At 44.2% G+C, this 18,884-nt stretch overlaps 2 protein-coding genes across 9 annotated transcripts; both read right to left on the bottom strand.

Annotated features, from left to right (window-relative positions):
• Window positions 1–331: 331 nt before the first annotated feature.
• LOC136939504 (poly(U)-binding-splicing factor PUF60-like) lies at window positions 332–8,643 on the bottom strand. Of its 5 annotated transcripts, XM_067232117.1 has the most exons (12): window positions 8,591–8,643; window positions 7,965–8,051; window positions 7,495–7,590; window positions 7,247–7,336; window positions 6,543–6,593; window positions 5,152–5,313; window positions 4,860–4,952; window positions 3,377–3,590; window positions 3,020–3,252; window positions 2,199–2,313; window positions 1,176–1,438; window positions 332–1,007 (listed from the first exon to the last, which is right to left on the bottom strand). In XM_067232117.1, the coding sequence occupies exons 3-12, from the start codon at window positions 7,573–7,575 to the stop codon at window positions 708–710; spliced, it is 1,602 nt and encodes a 533-aa protein (XP_067088218.1). In that variant the 5' UTR covers window positions 7,576–7,590; window positions 7,965–8,051; window positions 8,591–8,643; the 3' UTR covers window positions 332–707. The 5 variants fall into 5 exon arrangements, with proteins under 5 accessions (XP_067088218.1, XP_067088216.1, XP_067088217.1 ...); XM_067232115.1 differs by lacking the exon at window positions 7,965–8,051 and having other exon boundaries at window positions 8,591–8,637; XM_067232116.1 differs by lacking the exon at window positions 7,965–8,051 and having other exon boundaries at window positions 1,176–1,426; window positions 8,591–8,637.
• A 210-nt stretch (window positions 8,644–8,853) lies between these two features.
• Window positions 8,854–16,828, bottom strand: LOC136939505 (nuclear receptor-binding protein 2-like). Of its 4 annotated transcripts, none has more exons than XM_067232122.1 (18): window positions 16,780–16,828; window positions 16,508–16,630; window positions 16,215–16,316; window positions 15,997–16,086; window positions 15,745–15,785; window positions 15,359–15,453; window positions 15,137–15,160; window positions 14,861–14,983; window positions 14,275–14,330; window positions 13,970–14,065; window positions 13,494–13,626; window positions 13,282–13,384; window positions 13,126–13,176; window positions 12,829–12,964; window positions 11,625–11,678; window positions 11,332–11,395; window positions 11,123–11,178; window positions 8,854–11,010 (listed from the first exon to the last, which is right to left on the bottom strand). In XM_067232122.1, the coding sequence occupies exons 2-18, from the start codon at window positions 16,583–16,585 to the stop codon at window positions 10,924–10,926; spliced, it is 1,389 nt and encodes a 462-aa protein (XP_067088223.1). In that variant the 5' UTR covers window positions 16,586–16,630; window positions 16,780–16,828; the 3' UTR covers window positions 8,854–10,923. The 4 variants fall into 4 exon arrangements, with proteins under 4 accessions (XP_067088223.1, XP_067088224.1, XP_067088225.1 ...); XM_067232123.1 differs by having other exon boundaries at window positions 14,275–14,327; XM_067232124.1 differs by having other exon boundaries at window positions 14,861–14,965.
• Between the last annotated feature and the right edge of the window lie 2,056 nt (window positions 16,829–18,884).

Here is an 18,884-nt window from a genome sequence, read left to right as displayed (position 1 = left end):
TGTGCACCGAGTAGTTCTCCCTGCTCTTATTCCTCAAGACACGTCTAACAGCAACCCTTACGGTTTGGGATGCCCTTACATCACTTTGGAGTGTAATAGTTATCCGATAGTGCCCTCTGCTGTCAAAATAACCACGGAACGTTCATTATCGAATTAGCACCCCTATACACTTTTTACTTGTCGTTTAAGTGATACTAAAATGGAAAAAATGTTTTATTGAAAAATTATAAAATCCCTTTTTTTCCATCTCTTTAAATTCAGTACCTGAATTGTGTATCTGTAAATGTTTTATAAAACGACATTAAGTCAGACAGAAAAATCACCCCCAAAATTATACTTGAAGAATTTATTTTGTGGAGAAACCAGAACCAATACCTCAAACTTTTAAGAGACACAACATTGTTAGAAGAGGAAATATGAGCAAACTTTGGGAATATCTAGTCAAAATTTCTCAAGATCTGATTACGAAAACCTGAAAATACAAAAAAAGAAAGTCTCACTTGTGACAAAACAAAATCCATGAGGCGCAAAATTCATTTAAACCAATTCCTGAAGAGGAACTATGAATAATATTAATATCGACATCAATAAAAAAAATAATTACAAGTTAAAAAGGAGCCCCACATCTCAAGCATCAGCACTGACTGACATTCGTTTGAGCCTTGAGTAATGGATAGAATGGGTGCTAAGTGGCCATTTCAGACAGTTTATGCAGAGAGGTCACTGCTGTTGAAACGCTCTTGGTCATACACCTCTGCCACAACCTTACGGCCCCCGAACCAGCGATCATTGAGGGCCTGGATGGCCTTGTTCATCTCAGAGGCCATGGAGAACTCCACGAAGATCTTGACAATGACTTCTGCATCCTCCTCCTCTCCCTGCTTCTCCTGGTAGATGATGACTCTGTTCACAGCTCCAAACTTGCCACACTCCTCCGTGACCTCTCCCTCCAGATCATCATCGATGTCCTCGGGACCCACCATGTTTCGCAACACCATCACTGTGGACTAAAGAGGTGCGGACAAACAGAGGATCAGGAACCATCACTAGACTTAGTTTCCACTCAAATTTGTCAACAATTGAAAATAATCCCCTTGAGATAATATAAATATATATTTTTTTATCAACAAAACAACTGACGCACAAACGAGGTTCACCCAGCTCCTCCCCCTCACCTCTGACTTCCTCAGCAGCTTCTGCATGACCATGTGTCTGGCACTGCTTCCCGAGATGCTCATGTGTTCCTGGTCACTCAACATCTCCTGGCCCGTCCCATCCTGCTGAAGCTCCTCCTCCTTCTCTTTCTTCTTCAGCTCCTGCAGGGCGTTGGGGCCTCCCGCCAGGGTAGGGTTGGACAGGACTGGGGGTGAGGCCAGCACTGGGTTCACCAGGCCCACCTGGGGCAGCACTGGCATGGGGGGGCGCGCTGGAGTCACACCTCAGGAGGGGGAGGTGGTCATACAAGTCAGACACCAGGAATATACAAGTCTTAACTCATAGAGGCCTAGTTTCTGGTACAAAGGGTGTGTTTCAATTTAGGAGATTGTTCCAATGAAGAAACCAAACTGATGTATCACTTCACACTAGGGTTGGGTATTGAAACCCTATCGAATCAGAACGCAGATTGGTTCAGGCACCGGAACAGTTTTAAAAGTACAATTTGGAACCAGCATTGTAAAAACTCAAACACCGACTCCACACCCCAACTGTGAATACAGTAGTCACTCGAGATACCAAGTATAAAAATATAGCTATCCATCAGCAGTAAGCAGAGGGAATAGCAAAGCTCCCTGCTTTGCTATTCCCCATCCTGTTTCATCAGGAGTAACAGAACGCTAATTGGTCCCCAAAGTGAAGCATCATTAATCTCCACGAATGAGGTTCCCCCCCAAAAAATAATTTTAATTGTAATCTTGACTGGCCTAAGTCAAGTGGCATTTACTAAGTAAACATTTTCAAAGCCAGATGAGTCAGTTTTAGAGTAGATTTCACTGAATCTCTACACACCTAGGGGTGGGGTAACAGTGAGCACTCCAGATGTGGTGTATACATATATATATATATATACACACATATATAAATAAAAGTATATCAATACGTATTATAATTACTCTAAAAATGAAATCATCCGTTGGTTTCATGGCAATGTAATAAAACGGACCCAGGTCTGGTTTACTTGAACATGGTCAGGTACACACCTGTGATGACGCCTGGAGCCTGGGCAGCCATGACAGCTTGAGGTATGCCCATCTGCTGGCCCAGGAGCTGGGGCGCTGCCAGCGCCCCCAGGACTGACGCCCCGGCTACAGCCTCCTTGAGAGAGGGGGGGCCGGAGACATTAGCAGGGAAAACACAGACAAGCAAGGCAGCACAGTCAAATCACACAGTATTGGCACATAACACTCATCTTTGCAATTCTTACCTGTCCTCCATTAATAAATAATAACTAAACTAGATTCCTGAAGCAAGTGTCGACATCAATACATACTGTTCTGATTTTCACTACTTTGCTACATTGACTGACTTCTATAAAAAAAATATATATATTTAGTAATAAGCTGTTTATCAATGTGCAACTGAAACAGAAAGCTGTGAAAAGAGAGCATGGTTGCTTGAGCTAGGAGACTCAAGGGGCTCATTAACTTGTAACGCTAGTAATTAGATCATGAGGAGAGTCTAAATGCCCAGTATCATCAGTACTTATGACAGAAAGTGGATAAGCTTTGGCCTTAGGGGATGCACTTCCTGTGCGTGTTGAGCAAAAGGTAGGAAAAAAAGTAGTACGGCAACTATGACTACATTCCCTAAAACACGGCACTGCACATTTAAATGTAAGCAGACACATACTACTCAGAATGTAATCATCAATTTCCCAACCAATTAAAATTATTTACAGAGCTCTGGGATTCATGACCAGTAAGCTGTTCATTGATACAAATGATCTTCCCAAACAGGCTATGTTTAACATTTACTCTGTGTGGGTGATAGTCATATCTCGCTAAATCTGAGTTATATTTACCTGGAAGGCCATTAGATCCCTTTGGAAGGGATTCATACTTGCCTGGGCCGTAATCTTAGCGGTTGCTGCTGCCGCGGCAACGGCTGCTGCCGGGGGCAAACCGCCGGGGGTTGTGGGGGTGAGGAGAGGCATGGGCGGGGTCACGGCCTTCCCCACCCGCAGGTACTGACCCCCTAGGTCAAAGAGGTTCATGGAGGACACTGCGTCCAGGGAGGACTGGGGCTTCTCATACTCTGTCAGGGGTCAGGAACAGACGGGGGGGGGGGGGGGGGGGGTTAGTGTTCAAAATGACCAACGCAGAACAACAGGACTTCTTGAGGGCTCGCAGAGGGGGGGTTTGGGGGCCTCCCTGCTCACCGATGAAGCCAAAGCTCCTGTGCCTTCCCGTGGTGGGGTCTCTGGCTAACGTGCAGGACTTGATCCTTCCAAAGGCCTCAAATACACTCTTGATGTCCTCATCCGAGAGGTCGGGGTGGACGGATGCCACGTAGATCCGGTTGAAGGCGCGCGCCTCCTCTGCCAGCTGGTCAATGATGGGTTGCGCCTGACCGATGTTACTTGGCCGCCCCACCTACAGCACAGATCATACCAGCACAGGGCCACTGAATGACGGGTCATAGCTTCAGAAAACGCCTACGTTTTCTTCCACTCGCAGGAACGCAATAGGAGGCCATAGAAGGAGACTGGAGAGATTCACTATAAACCGAGGACTACCACCAAAATGGCCGCAAAGGGTCAACTAGCCTGGCTTAGCTGCATCTCCACCACACCACCCTGTTAAAGTTGTGGCAAGTTCATGAGAATTGCAATTTGACAAGATGGACTCAGTTCTAAAAACTGAAAATGACTTGCTCTTGACAAACCAATTTCTACATTGCAAACTGCGATCTACATCCAAATCCAAGTTCTTCGGCAAAGAAAAATACCCAATTTCTTAATCTACGCTGACAAATCTACATAAGCATGTGCCTTGGTAACAGACATCATGGCTTTCTCCACAGCTGCTGTAATGAGTTATGTCCATAAGACATTCCAACTCACCACTGACCAGACCAGAAGGGCATGTACAAGACACCTGAGATGAGAGCTGCAGCTAAAGACAAGCTAGTGGTCACGCAGTTCACCAAAACAAAGGGAGCCTACCCTAACTTCCTCTCTCCTCGTCGCCTCCCCAAAGAGGATTGTGGAAGAGGGTCCAAGGGGCCAGTCCCTTGGATCTTGTCCCCCAATAAGTTTTGAGAAGGAGGCGAGGTGAGTGGACTGAGCCTCGGTCGAAGGCTGCCTGGCTAACTAAGGGTCCCTAGCCTCGGACGAGGTCCCTACGACAGACGCGCACGGCGAATTTGTACAGGATCTGTGCTGCAGGTGGGGCGGCCAAGCAACACCAACCAGGCGCAGCCCATCATCAGCACATCTTGGACACAGAGCAGCGCCACGCGCTGCAGGGCATCCTACTGGAACGGGTCACTAAGACAATGTGGTGACACCATGGAAGCAGAACACACACACACACACACACACACACACAGGGAGACACGATATCACCCACACACGCATACACGCAGGGAAACTTGCACGCACCTGTAAACGACATGGACACGAACACAAGCAAAGAAAGAAAAATGAGAGTGACTTTAGATTCTTTCAGACAGTTTAAGTGACACCAATTAGTAGTAAATTCACAAGGTAATTCAGTTACACAACAAGCAGTGGAATGGTACTTATGCTTCCAGGTGGGCTTGAGGAGCCCCAAACTTAAACAGGGGGGAAAAAAAGAGGGTTAAAGGAATGAAAGCCCTGTTCCGATTGGTCCTCCAGGCAGTCACTCCGGGTCACTCACCTTGATGTTCCTCCCCCCGAGCATGACTGAGTTCATCTGCTCCAGAGCTAGCTGTGCAGCCTCCGGCACATCATACTCCACAAAGGCAAAACCCTGCATAGACACAGAGACATGCATAGGACACAAACCAAACCAACCTCATATCGAAACCAACGGTGGATGTGTCTCGTCTGGGACACAGTTTAACATGCCGCTCCTTCGAGCTTTTCAATTAACCTTGATCCACCAATTAAATGTCATCATCATCAGCTGCTCACCCCCCCCCCCCGCACAGGTGACAGACCGAACCCACCTTGTGTTTCATAGTCACAGAATCCCAGGACATGTCGATGCTCTTGATGGGGCCGAAGGGGGCAAAGGCCTGTCTGATGGTGTCCTCCCCCAGCTCATAGTAGATGGAGCCCACGTACACCCTACACATGATGGCCAGAGCACGCTGCCGCTGGGCTGCCACCTGGGGACCAGGAGAAACACACACCGGGATGATTTACAGGCTCAGAGAAACCACACACACACACACATCAATCTATGTGATTATTTTGTCTGTTTTACATTCATTTTGCTATCCCTAACTTAAGATATTAAGGCCAATGTCTCACTCAGTATTTGGGACTATCGATCAAACAGCCGTGATTTGGCAATTAATTTCAATTTAGAATCTACCAAGAGAAATTGACATGCATTTGACTTTTTCCACTAGTACATATGTATGAATGAAAGCACTTAAGTGCTGGGCATGCCTACACCTCACTATAACATTGTTCCTGAGACTAACCTTTAGTCCAGGGATGCAATTCAGGAACTAACACATGTACCAAAATTAAATCAACACCTAAATCAGGGGAGTGGCATCCAGAATAAGGCCTCAAATGCATTTCACACTTACGTCTTAAGCCTCTAAGAGGAGGGGTTGTTTACCACTGAAAGCAGTCTAGTCAGGCCTGTCAACCACACCTTTAATCACCAACAGGAAAACAAACTGATCTGTGACTAGAAAAGGGGTGTCTAACTGGTTTCATAAACAGCATTAATTTGAAGATGGCCAAAGAGGGATTCCTGTCAGGTCTAAGATTTGAAAGAGACCATTAGCCCTCTTTAGCCCTATGTCTAGATTTGTCTTTGGAAATCATGCCATGTTGCTGCATATTTATAAAAAAGACATGGATTTCTGCATCAGTGTACATAACATCATCTTGATTCGTCATTCTAGATTACAATGTGATTATCCATACTGGGAGATTAGACTAATGTAAGTTTAAAATATCAAATACAGTATGAATGTGAAATTTTGCTATGGATATCTATAAAGTACATAACCAATAGTTATCATCAGAAGTTGAAGTGCTATATAGCATTTCAGCTTTTAAACTGAACACCACAATATTTGGTTGCTAAATGTCTCATTGCAATTAAAACCGTGTCTTCTTTTGAAATATGCATTCTTTGGTCGTCTGCTATGGACAGTAAACCTAAAGGCCAGAGAAGAAGGGTAACAGTTCTTTTGTATATCATCTGGAGTCAGGTGGCTGAGCGGTTAGGGAATCGGGCTAGTAATCTGAAGGTTGCCAGTTCGATTCCCGGCCTGTACTCACTGTAAGTCGCTCTGGATAAGAGCGTCTGCTAAATGACTAAATGTATATTCAGGAATGCGCACAGAAAAAAAAGGTTTAATAATCTATTGACCGATTGTAACGGTGAGAGAGGATCTCCAAAGCCCATTGTCACTGCTGCCATCTGAAAGACAGTAAAGACGAAAAAAGTACTGAAAGGTGGGTTAGATATATCGACTAGCTTTTCTTTCTAAGACAATCTTTAAGACATTCAGTAACGGACAGTGCCCTGTACATCCTCAATCTAGACAACTATTTTATTTCCTTCTACACCCAACTAGTCCTATAACCCCATAACATTACCCCAGTAAGAAACATTAAAAAGCTATAATGGAGACGAAAATGCAAAGCTTTCAATATGTTCCAGCACTGTCGTCCTCATGATGTCCTCCTGATGAAGAAGTGCAGAAGCAAGAAAAGACACTCCTGCCCTCCCATCATCCTGAGCAAAGAGCTGCTTAATTAGCTATAACAGTGTGTAATGTACATGCAATTCTTGTATTTGTTGCAATAAGAATTGCTACCTTGCAAAACAAAGCAATTAAAATTTGAGGGCCTAGATGGAGCTGTAATCGAATAATTTAACAACCCAGGTTGATGGGTGTATAGAGAAAAGGTAAATAAAGGCTCATATCTTGATTTAAAATGGTCCCTTATTACACATTACTATGCGTGATATGGTCTAAGCGTTGAAGTTGTTTACAAGACATAAGAACATAATCAAGGGCATGGAGTTTTATTATAGTGTGAAATTAAAAGGCCGTGAGCATGTCTCACCTGCAAATTGGTGAGCTGCTGTTGCTGGTGGGCGATGGTCTGTTTCACCAAGACACTTTTAATGCTTTGTTCCATAGCATACTTCTTTGCCTGAATCATAAGAGAAACGAGGCAAAAATGTTTTTACAGGTGTGGATAAAACTTTGCTCCATGGGAACTACATTACCCAAAAGAGAACAAAATGGGGTTGCGATTAGACAGCGACATCATTATGTATACAACCTGGGTGCTCGAGAGGCAGTCCTTACCCTCTGAAGCGCCTCCTGCTGCTCTGGGGTGAGAGGCGGCAGGCCAAGCTTAGAGCCTGTGCCCTGTCCATTCTCCATCATCACAGTTGTGCCTCCCTGAATAAGCGCACAAAGTATTTTTATTTATAAATATATATATATATATATACACATTATTATTTTTAATACATACAAGAAAAAAAGAGGAAAACGTTAGCTTGCTACTGTGGCCGCATGGGAATCAGACGAAACAACCCACACGCATCGTCACGAAATTTAACTTTTGATACGCTTTAACGTATCACACCCAAGTTAAAATACAAAAGTCAGGACATACATGTAGTAGCTAACTACTCATTTTAAGTAAGCAACTACCTAGCTTGCTACCGGAATTGTCCCGATTGATCGCAGCGTTCACCAAGCGCCAAACCCACCTAGCATTTTATAGCTAGGCTAGATAGCTAGCTATAAAAAGAGACAATGCTCCTTACCTACAACCTGTTTATCGCTGGGACCACCAGAGGTAGGATAACCCCCAGGCAAGACTGATGGGGGGGACCTTAACAATTCAGCAAATTCTGAGGAAAAGAAAATGCTTTCAGACTAACAAAGCCATAACCAGCGGCATGACGTTCGCTACAGCCAGCTAACTTTGACTCTAGGCAACACATAATTGAATGGGCTCCATAGCATTAGCTCCAAAAAATTGCTAACTTGCTACCGTTGTGTATCAATACAAGATAACAAGTACCCATGCTAGCTAGCCAAAAATGGCATAACGTATTTTATAGGTTATATTAATACGAAATAATACATTGCACTTCTTTGGCCATAGTTATCCGCTACAACAACCTAACGGTCTAACCATAACTTCCTATCTTCCAAATGGCCATTGCCTACTATTGCCGTCTCGTCTGCATCCAACACGGGCCTCGTCGTCATGGCTAGTTAGTTAGCATTACTTTTCCATCTAGCAAGCATTGTTCGTGCGAAGAAAATTCGCAAGCTGATTTTTAGATACAGTACATAAAATAACATCAATGTGAGAAACAATGCAAATGAAATCGCAACAGTTTGAATTGTAACTTGTGCATTAAAATAACTTTTATCTATTTACCGCAACCTCCGTCACCGCCATGAAGCACACCTTCTCGAGAGGGCCGACGACTGTTGTAAGCGGGCAAGAGCTAAGCGTCGCGAGATCCTAAACACACAGAACTGGTCGTCGCGAGAGCTAGCGTAAGCGTTGAACAGTTTGGTTGCCAGGTTTGATACATCATAGTGCTTGGTATTTCAGTTTTATCTAATCACTGCCTCTTACAATTACGTACATTGTCCAAGGTTTTTAGTTCAGAAAACACATTCACACTGCACAACTCATCATGTCACATAATATTATTTTATTGGATTCAATCACAGTACAATATTGAACAGAGGGTTAAGCAGAACACACCCAAAGCTTACATTCATTCAACAAACTTAGGACGAAGTTCAGTTACTATGACAGAAAAATGACTGATATGAATTAATTTCAGTCTAAACATTCTTTCTTTTGATCATTTCCCCTTCGGATCCGATGGTGATGTTAATGACAAGGCAATCTTGAAGAAATAATAATAATAATACAAATCTGTACAGTTTTTGAGTTATTAAGACATGCAGATGCAAAGTATCAGGTCAGATTGAGAGCCATTGTGCGCGTTTGTTAAAAGTAAACCTCTTGCAAAGCCACAAACACATATCTACACCCTACAGATAGTGTTCACATATCTACACCATGTGTGAGAGAAGGCTTCCTCTCTCACGGATGAGCTGACAGAATGCTTGTCAGACACTCCGAATATTTAAAGCGAAAACTATACAAGTCAGTAGTGCAATTTGTTTTGATATTGCAGGTTCACAGACAGTGTAACAAGCTAATGTCATACAGTTAACAGATTTGGATACTGAATGAATATACGGATCAAAATGTATTAGGGAAATTCACAATTTATAAACTTTTCCAAAATCCCATTTCCCCAACTTATCAGTTTACTAAAAGAAAATTAAATCCCAATTTTGGGGGCATAAAATCCCATAGCCATTAATTATTTTGAATATTGGATACTCCCTTGGCATACAAGCTGACAAACTCTTTTGTAAACACTTTATTCACTCTATATGCCCTCTTTATCATAGAAGGTGTATCATATCACATATGTAAATATAATTTTCATCTTCTGAGTTACGTGATGGCAGTTTACTGAAGAATAGTAAATTAGCATGTGTATTACATATTACTTTACTATTAGTATGTAATACGCATACTAAGGACGCAAACACACTACAGTGTTTTAGATGTTATGGGCTGTTATTGATGTCAAATTAGATATAATAACATACTAGAATTCAACGAACTGCTTTCCCAAATATGTGATTTTCACATCATACAATTTTCACAGGCTGATGTTGTGGATAAAATAGAATAGCTTTCTGTTAACTCCAAATTCAACCTATGTAATGTATCAGAATATTTACCAAGAGAATGTCCTCCAAAGCTTTACATCAAAACTACTGTGGTCATGGGTATTTTGTCTAATGTGGATTGCCATCTTAGGCACTTTGCAAGTCTTTGGCTTTCAGAGGACTTTCACAGGGAAACCCCCTTTAAGAGTTTTACAGGCAAAGAGAGGCATCGTCTCATTGCTCATCACCTCTAATGCATGGAGACTTACTGAGGCATTTGCAGTGCTGGGAGAAAAGTGTCTGGCCTAAGTGAATAGTAGTACTCTACAGACCATTCATATGTGAACAAAAACTGTGCAAGGCTCAGACAACAGTTAAGCAAGAAAAAACAAGGAAAATAATTCTTTGTTGTGAGCATTGCCTGTGCATGTTGGACGGATTTTAAATTGTGATAAAATTGTAATGACTGAATTAGGTAAACATAAAAATAAATGTAAAAAGAATTACATAAGTGGCCAACCACAACAATTTTAGGGTGTTATAAACTTGGATTTTGATTAAAAGAACACGTAAAAATGTAGCTGTCATATCAGATGTCTGGAAGGGAATATATCTATTCAAATAGTGGCAATATGGAGAGCCAAAGTCATGAAGACATCTTAAGGCATGATAGCCCTTTTAGGCAAGGGGATGGGGAGGGTGGGGGGTTATCAATCTTCCACTGCATTGTGGGATAGTTAAACACAGCCATCACTCCTGTAGTCCTCCAATCAGAGGTGCTTCCTGTTCCTGCCTCCGCTCAATCCCGCTCTCTCCAAACCCCCCAGGATGTTCTCGGCCTTCAGGCTCAGCTTCTACCACCTGTGTTAATCCTCCCATACCCACGCTGGCCCCGGCCCCCTCTGATCCCGGCTGATCCTGCCTGCTGCCCCCTCTCTCACTCTGGGACGAGTGGTCAAAGCCAACGGCCCCTCTCTCTGGGCCAGCCTCCACAGGGGTTCCTGTTCACTGTGTGCTCCCTGAGGCCAGCGCTCTGAGCCGATGTTTGCCTAGAGCATCTTCCAGGAACCCCGCCAGCTTATCACAGTCCTCCTGTATGGGGTATGACATCATCAGGGCCTGCTCTAGGCGACAGGGTAGGCAGGGGGTGGAATTGGACAGCTATAATATATAATAATATATAATAGTCTGTAGATGTACCTACCTCACTTATGAAGGCGTAGTGAACAAGTTCATTGGCAAGGTCTTTGGAGCAGTCAGCTGAAATATTGAAACAAATGTATATGTAGATACATGTAGATAGATACAATACCTTCAAATTTAAATCATGTACTATTTGTTAAGAGGTAAATTAGAGGTTATGCTTACGAACAAAGAAAAGTGACCATAATGGTGGTGTGCTTGTGAACTCACTTGGGAGGATGTCACAGCTGAGCTGTCTATGCAGCTTGTCATCCATCTTCAGAAACAGAGACAGCTACGGAGAAAGGGACATTTCATTTCATAAGCCTATGAATGATTTGCTACCAAATGATTTGTTTTAGTACTAATCAAGGGGTGTATTTCTTAATAAATTAGGATATGAAATAAGCTATTGAAACAGTGTAATGGAGACCTTGTAATGGATTTCTGATGTTATGATTAATGAGAAACCGAGGAAGAACATGGCAGTTAGCATCTAGAAATAGGTTGTGTTTTTGGCTCACGTGAGTTTTGGTCCCTTCTTCATTTGATTCCAAGTTACAGTGCATCTGGATCACCTGAAACACACAAGCAGACTGTCAGTGTTCCAGACCACTGCTTACCCATACACACACTGCTTACCCATACACACACTGCTTACCCATACACACACTGCCTACCCATACACACACTGCCTACCCATACACACACTGCCTACCCATACACACACTGCCTACCCATACACACACTGCCTACCCATACACACACTGCCTACCCATACACACACTGCCTACCCATACACACACTGCCTACCCATACACACACTGCCTACCCATACACACACTGCCTACCCATACACACACTGCCTACCCATACACACACTGCCTACCCATACACACACTGCCTACCCATACACACACTGCCTACCCATACACACACTGCTTACCCATACACACACTGCCTACCCATACACACACTGCCTACCCATACACACACTGCCTACCCATACACACACTGCCTACCCATACACACACTGCCTACCCATACACACACTGCCTACCCATACACACACTGCCTACCCATACACACACTGCCTACCCATACACACACTGCCTACCCATACACACACTGCCTACCCATACACACACTGCCTACCCATACACACACTGCCTACCCATACACACACTGCCTACCCATACACACACTGCCTACCCATACACACACTGCCTACCCATACACACTGTGTGTATGGGTAAGAAGTGCTCTGTAGGGGTGTAACGATACACTCAGCTCACAATACAATACGTATCATGATACTGGGTGTACGATACAATACGTATCACAATATTTTGAACAACGTTTTAAATGAAACTGGAATTCAATTAACAGATTTATTTCCAAAACATTAACATTTTTTCAAGAATGTTCTTTGTTGTACATACAATTTAGTTAACTCAGTTAATTTCTGTGAATGCAATGAATGCACGCATGACGCAGGTGCAGAGTAGGTCACGCACTGGTAGCTCAACCAATAGGATCAAACGGACGTCATATTGTAAAAATATTGCCATAACTCTACGATACATATTGTAAAAATGTTGTAATGCGATATATTGTTCCACAATATATTGTTACAGCCCTAGTGCTCTGGAACACTGACACTGTGTGACACAACCACACACGACCCCACACACACGCAAACACATTCAGAAAGCACCACACACACACCTTCCTGGACTCAGTCTCTTGCGGTTCTGGGGTGGGGGTCTTCACGGTCTCCACCTGCTCCTGAGACAGAGACAGGGCACGTGGGACAGGATGGGGGCGCGACGAAGCAAAGTTCATGAGGGGGTAGATCCCATTCCTGAGAAAATGGAGGTCAAAAGTAAACATTACGTTAGTTTCTCCATTTAGTTTGACAGTTTAAGTTTAGGTTTATCAGTTAAGTTTAACATTTCAGTGCTGAATACAGCCCTTGGGACTCAATCTGAGGAGAGAAATCAACTGAGAAGAGTTGGAACTTACTTGACATCCTCCAGAAACTTGTCCAGCTCCAGTGGAGACACGTGAGAATACCTGTGGAAAAGAATAATGTGAAGATTGATCAAAGTCTTAAAGTATTAAAGTTTGTCATCTATTGGTGGCCCCTGAAGGTGTACAGTAACATAGGGGTGTTCTCACTTTAGCTGCACTCCTGCACGGTCGCGGTGTTTGATTTCCGCCATGACAGCGTTGGGGTCGAAGGACTTGGTCTTCTCCTCCACACAGTTCTCTGGCAGCAGGTCTACAGAAAGGCACAGTAAACAAGGAGGTGACCTTTGACCTTTTAAGTCTTATAAGCCTTTAGGGGAAAGATTTGAAGTAACTAAACATCCCAGAATGGAGAGACTCACACTGGTTGCTGATGAAGCAGTGTGCGGCCAGCAGCTTGAGGGAGTGGACCTCAAACAGCACGCGGTGAAACAGCAGGTCGTGGGCAGTGGGACGCAGCTTGGCCTCGTGACGCACACACGACTGGGTGAACTCCTACAGGGCAGAGAGGACAGAAGAGCTTAAGCAGCATGTAGGATCCATGGGATCGTGCTCGCTCAGAAGGAAAGAGAGAGAGAGAGAGAGAGAGAGAGAGAGAGAGAGAGAGAGAGAGAGAGAGAGAGAGAGAGAGAGAGAGAGAGACAGCAGGGAATAAGCAGCTGCTGTAAAACTGAAAGTCCCCCTACTCTGACACATACTCTGGGTTCTTACAATCTGAATCAAGTTATCAAAAACGCTTAAAGGAAACAGACTGTCTACGGCTCTCTGACAAGCAGAAATCAGACTGGGCCGCTTGGCTGGTCAGTATCTGGGACAGGAAGCCATGTGCTGCACTCACTCTCATCAGAGGGTCCTCCAGAGACTGGCCTGCATTGGAGATAGCCTCCTTAGACACGACAGCATCCCCGTTGGCTTGGATCTCCAGCACAGCCATCTGGACATCAACACAGACCAGACAGAACATGTGATCATGATCGGTACTTGGGCACAACTATGAAGGCATCTCAAAGGTAGTAAGTCTTGTTTAGACCAAATCTGCCACGTATATGTGCATGCTCATACACAAACACCCACACTAACACACACACACTAACACACACACACACACAGTCCATCTGCTGAGTGTTGGTGGGTTTCTTTCACCTCCAGAGCACAGATCCCAAAAGAGAAGATGTCAATGGCATAATCATCCTCCTCTGCTAGAAATGTGAAAGAGAGAGAGAGAGAGAGAGAGAGAGAGAGAGAGAGAGAGAGATGAAAGGAAAAGAGAACACAATTCTAAATTCAGCCAAGAAAGAGTTACCTTTGGACTCCAACAACAAAAGAGTCAATTAAGTACAGAAGGAGGAGCAGACGCTAATACCAAATGTATTGTTCAGCTGCATGACTTAGACTGTTGTACACATACATCCTTTAGCGTTTTATCGATATTTTATATCCATTGTGGATATATTCACTGATGGTTATCACTATCAGGTAGCTGACTGGTTTATGCAGGCTGTGTCAGGAAACCAGAGAATGTTGGGGAGGAGGGAAGAAGTGTCAGATGGCTGAACGGTTAGGGAGGCTGGCTATTAATCAGAAGGTTGCCGGTTCGATTCCCGGTCCCTGCAAAATGACGTTGTGTCCTTGGGCAGAATGTCCCTGTACTTACTGTAAGTCGCTCTGGATAAGAGCGTCTGCTAAATGATTAAACGTGAATGTAAGAAGGGGTGGGTGGGACACTCACTGCCATACTCTGGAGAGAAGAAGTGCAGGTTCCTCTGCTCGTCTCGGTGAGGTCGTACCTTACCACTGGCCCCCGGGAACACTTGTTGTGAGGGAAGATAGACGGCTAGAAAATCAAACCCAACTCCCAAAGACACCCAGGTGCTACATTGGGATCAGATATTGTGAGATATCTTGTGCTGTAAATTAACCTTACGATGTTCTCCTCTAACAGATAGGGACATGTTTGATAAGAAAGAGGAGAAGAATGATGAGCAGAACACCATATGGTTCTTACCATTCACAAACAGTCTGTGCCACACTGAGGAAAAAGCATAATAAAGGTACTATTCAGTTTCATAAAGCACATTAGTGACTCATTTTTGGATTATCAAGTATCAATGGAAACTGTACAAAAAGAATGTGTACGTTGTATTCTCAATCTACAAGCTAAATATAGGAACTGTGATAAATCTGAATGTTTGTGGCAGTAACATAACAAGCCCATGGGGAGGCAGACCTGAGCCAATCTTGATAAGGCCGTTGTGTTGGATGAAGATGGTATCGCAGGTCAGGTTGCCATGGATAATAGGCGGGTCACAGGAGTGCAGGTAACTGGCAGCAAACAACAAAAGGGTTTTGGTCTCTCGGGAGGAAGTGAAAACAAACACATCTATCAGCTCAGACACCTCGATACTGTCTACCATGGCCTGAGGCTTCCTCAGATCATAATATGGATCTGGTCTGGAGGGAAGGGAGGTAGGACGAGCAGGGAAAAGAGAAAGAGAAAGATATAGAGAGAGGGAAATGGAAAGAGAAACAGAGAGAAATGCAGAAACTAAGAAAAGGGGTGGGTGGTGGTGGGGGGGGGTTAGGGAAAGAGTGATAGTGTGTTGCTGCTCTTACCTGAGGGCAGACAGTATCTGGGTACACCACCTCTTCCATGCCTGTGGTGTATGACAGAGAAGCATGAGTCTCACACCATTACATATTCCACTGGATCCAGTGACTACTAAGTGACATATTTGCTTATGAAAGCACGAGTTGATAAAGATCTGCCATCCTGCAGGCCTGAATCCTGCCTAGACTGGTCTTACCACCACTTCAAGGTGGACTGAGGCATACTGAATGCACATAACCAAGTGGGCTGAAACTGACCTTGACGTTCATAGTCTTGTGGTTTTTCTTGGTTTTCTTGAGAAATTGCTTCAAGCTACCAGAGGACATGTATTCTGTAATGAATATGACCTGTGGCACATGGATGGAAAGAGATAAGGACGCAATAAGCTGTGATACAGCAGAGAGAGAGAGAGAGAGAGAGAGAGAGAGAGAGAGAAAGAGAGAGAGCGAGAGAAAGAAAGAAATGTGTCACAGACCCGAGCTTGACTGTCCCTCATATCCAGCCAGTACTTGTGGAACTTGACAATATTCGGATGTTCCACCTGCATCAGGTTCTCAAACATCTCCTTGATCTTCTCCTGCAAGAAAGAGATCAGACATGGAGGAGGTAGTCAGTGGTCACATGCTAATCCAATGCTTTATGCTTTAGTTTAGTAGGCTGATGCACATTTTTTGAATGTGTCTGATAAAGAAAAGCCCAAATTTATCCACTTTATCCAAATCCTCTTTGGATAAAGTGATAGATATCTGAGTTTCCTTGATTACTTACCTCCTGTGCTTTGAAGACCTTCCTGTCAGAGAACAGCACCTCGTTCCAGACAACCTCCACCCCCTCCTCTGTGTCCATGGCCAAGGACGCGCTCTCCACACCTGGGACATTACCCTGACTGACCTGCAGGGGGAGACAAACCCCACGTGAGCCTCCTCATAGGTGAATGAATAAGTATCTACGACCGGTGGCTTGTTCTAGGCATCATCTGCAAGTATAGCTGCTATGATGAATCACTTAGCGGTTTCGAAAGGCAGTCACACATAGCACACCTCACTGGCGATGGTGTCTCTCGAGAAGATCTATATTAATGAGACCGGGTAAGGCACATCTGTCTCATGTCGAAGCCATTGACTCCAACATCAGTGAGTACCAGCATACATCCACGCAGAGGCTGAACAGGGTTTTATGTAAACAGGATCAGTGGAGATGAAAGAAAATATACAACTCCTTAGCATTGACGTCATATTAACCGCCATTAAAAAGCAATGTGACCATCTGTAACATGATGATGTAAAAACACACGAGGGGCTCGGATCAGAGATACCGCTGGAGCACAGAGAGATGGATTAAAAAGAGGAGGGGGGAGGAGGGGGAGATGGGGGGAGGGGAGAGGAGAGACTATGAATGGGGGATTTGGAAAAGAGGGAGAGTGAGAGACATTGAGAGAGCTTGAGATAATGAGGAAAGCAAGAGATTTAGGGAATGAGAGAGAGAGAGAGAGGGGGAGGGAGGGGGGGAGAGAGAGAGGGAGGGAAGAGAGAGAGAGAGAGAGAGAGAGAGAGAGAGAGAGAGAGAGAGAGAGAGAGAGAGAGAGAGAGAGAGAGGTGAATGAGTATGTGCCATGAGATTTTGAGGACAGTGACTCAGGGAACGAGCCAGGCTGGGTCAGATGGGGAGATGTACTGTTTGTGTCTGGGTCTGTGTTCTGGCAGTCAGAGGCAGCCCTGGGCTCTATTACATACGCTTCACATGAGCACGCATGAACCTAGAACAGAACAGCACAGTCCCACAGAACAAAACAGTTCCAGAACAGACAGTCAGATAGGGCCGCTCATCATACACACACACAAACACACACACAAATGCACACACACAAATACACACACACAAATGCACACACACAAATACACACTTCCAGCCCTTTTACCTGATGCTCACTTAACACATACTTTCGTGAGCTATAGGTCACAAAGGCCTTGCCTGCAAACAAATCAGGACAAACCTGTTCCTGACAGGCGCAGGGCGGCTGTTTGAATACCATTCTTAGAGAATTACATTTCAACTGTATCATGTCGCAATGGCACAAACTAAATCTGTAGCATACCCCTACAGTAGAACACATGAAAACACAAGCTACAGTATACTGTATGATACAACAGTGTTTCAACAAGAAAGGAATGGCTTTTTACGAAGCAGGAGGGTCGTTGCCGTGGCTACAAAGCCATGTTTTTGTGACAGGCTGCAACACATCTTTACTCTAACATTCTTTAACCTCCTGGATGCAATTACCTGTCTTCAACCTAACATAGTCTCTCTCCATTATGTCTCTCTATCTTTAGTCCAGAGGGAAGCTCCTTCACTCTCAGCTACCTAAAGCCTTGTCTCTGTTTTCTTGGCATGTGTTCTAAGTGCTGTTTATGTTTTCACAGTGGCAAAAGCTTCTTTACTTTACTAATGGTTGTTTACTTCTCTCCATACAATGAAAGGCATTCATTGAGAGCCTATGGGTGGAGGTTAGGGCACATCATGTGTAGTTAACAGAGGACCAACCAGCAAAAAACAACATATTTTCATTGATTCCACAACAACAGAAGACATCAGGTTAATCAAGGATTCACAAAGGTTTCCTTTTCCACTCTTGTACAGGGATAATATGAGTAAATGAACCTAGGAACCCTGCTCCTGTCCTATTAAATAAGGCACATATGACAGCAGCTCCTGTCCCACTGGCCTTCTGCCAGATGGGCTTGGCTCCAGTTCTTCCCACCCAGTACAACTCTCTGGTCAGGAGGAGTGGGCGATTGGCACATGGTGAAAACCATTCCTCTAGAACCTGAGCCAAACTTCCAGGGACTATGCTGTTAGAAAGACAGAGAGAGAGAGGGGGGGGAGCTGTGTGTGAGTGTGTGACTGACCACACAACATGCTATTAATATCACTGTTTTTTTCACTGGACAGCCAGTTTCAATACCTAATGTAGGATTTAAACTTCATACCAAATCTTTTCCAAGAACTGAAATATAGGCCCATCTAAACACCCAAACACTGCTCACTCAAAGATTATAATCTGATTGTGGGTATTATAGGCCAGGAACACAATGGTCTGACATTCTGACACCAGCAACAGACAGATGTGCAGACCGACGGGCAGACA

Source organism: Osmerus mordax, unplaced genomic scaffold (genome assembly GCF_038355195.1).
Source record: "Osmerus mordax isolate fOsmMor3 unplaced genomic scaffold, fOsmMor3.pri Scaffold_203, whole genome shotgun sequence".
Classification (NCBI taxonomy): Eukaryota; Metazoa; Chordata; class Actinopteri; order Osmeriformes; family Osmeridae; genus Osmerus; species Osmerus mordax.
Note: the sequence above shows the minus strand (reverse complement) of the source record. Positions and strands in the feature narration are given on the sequence as shown.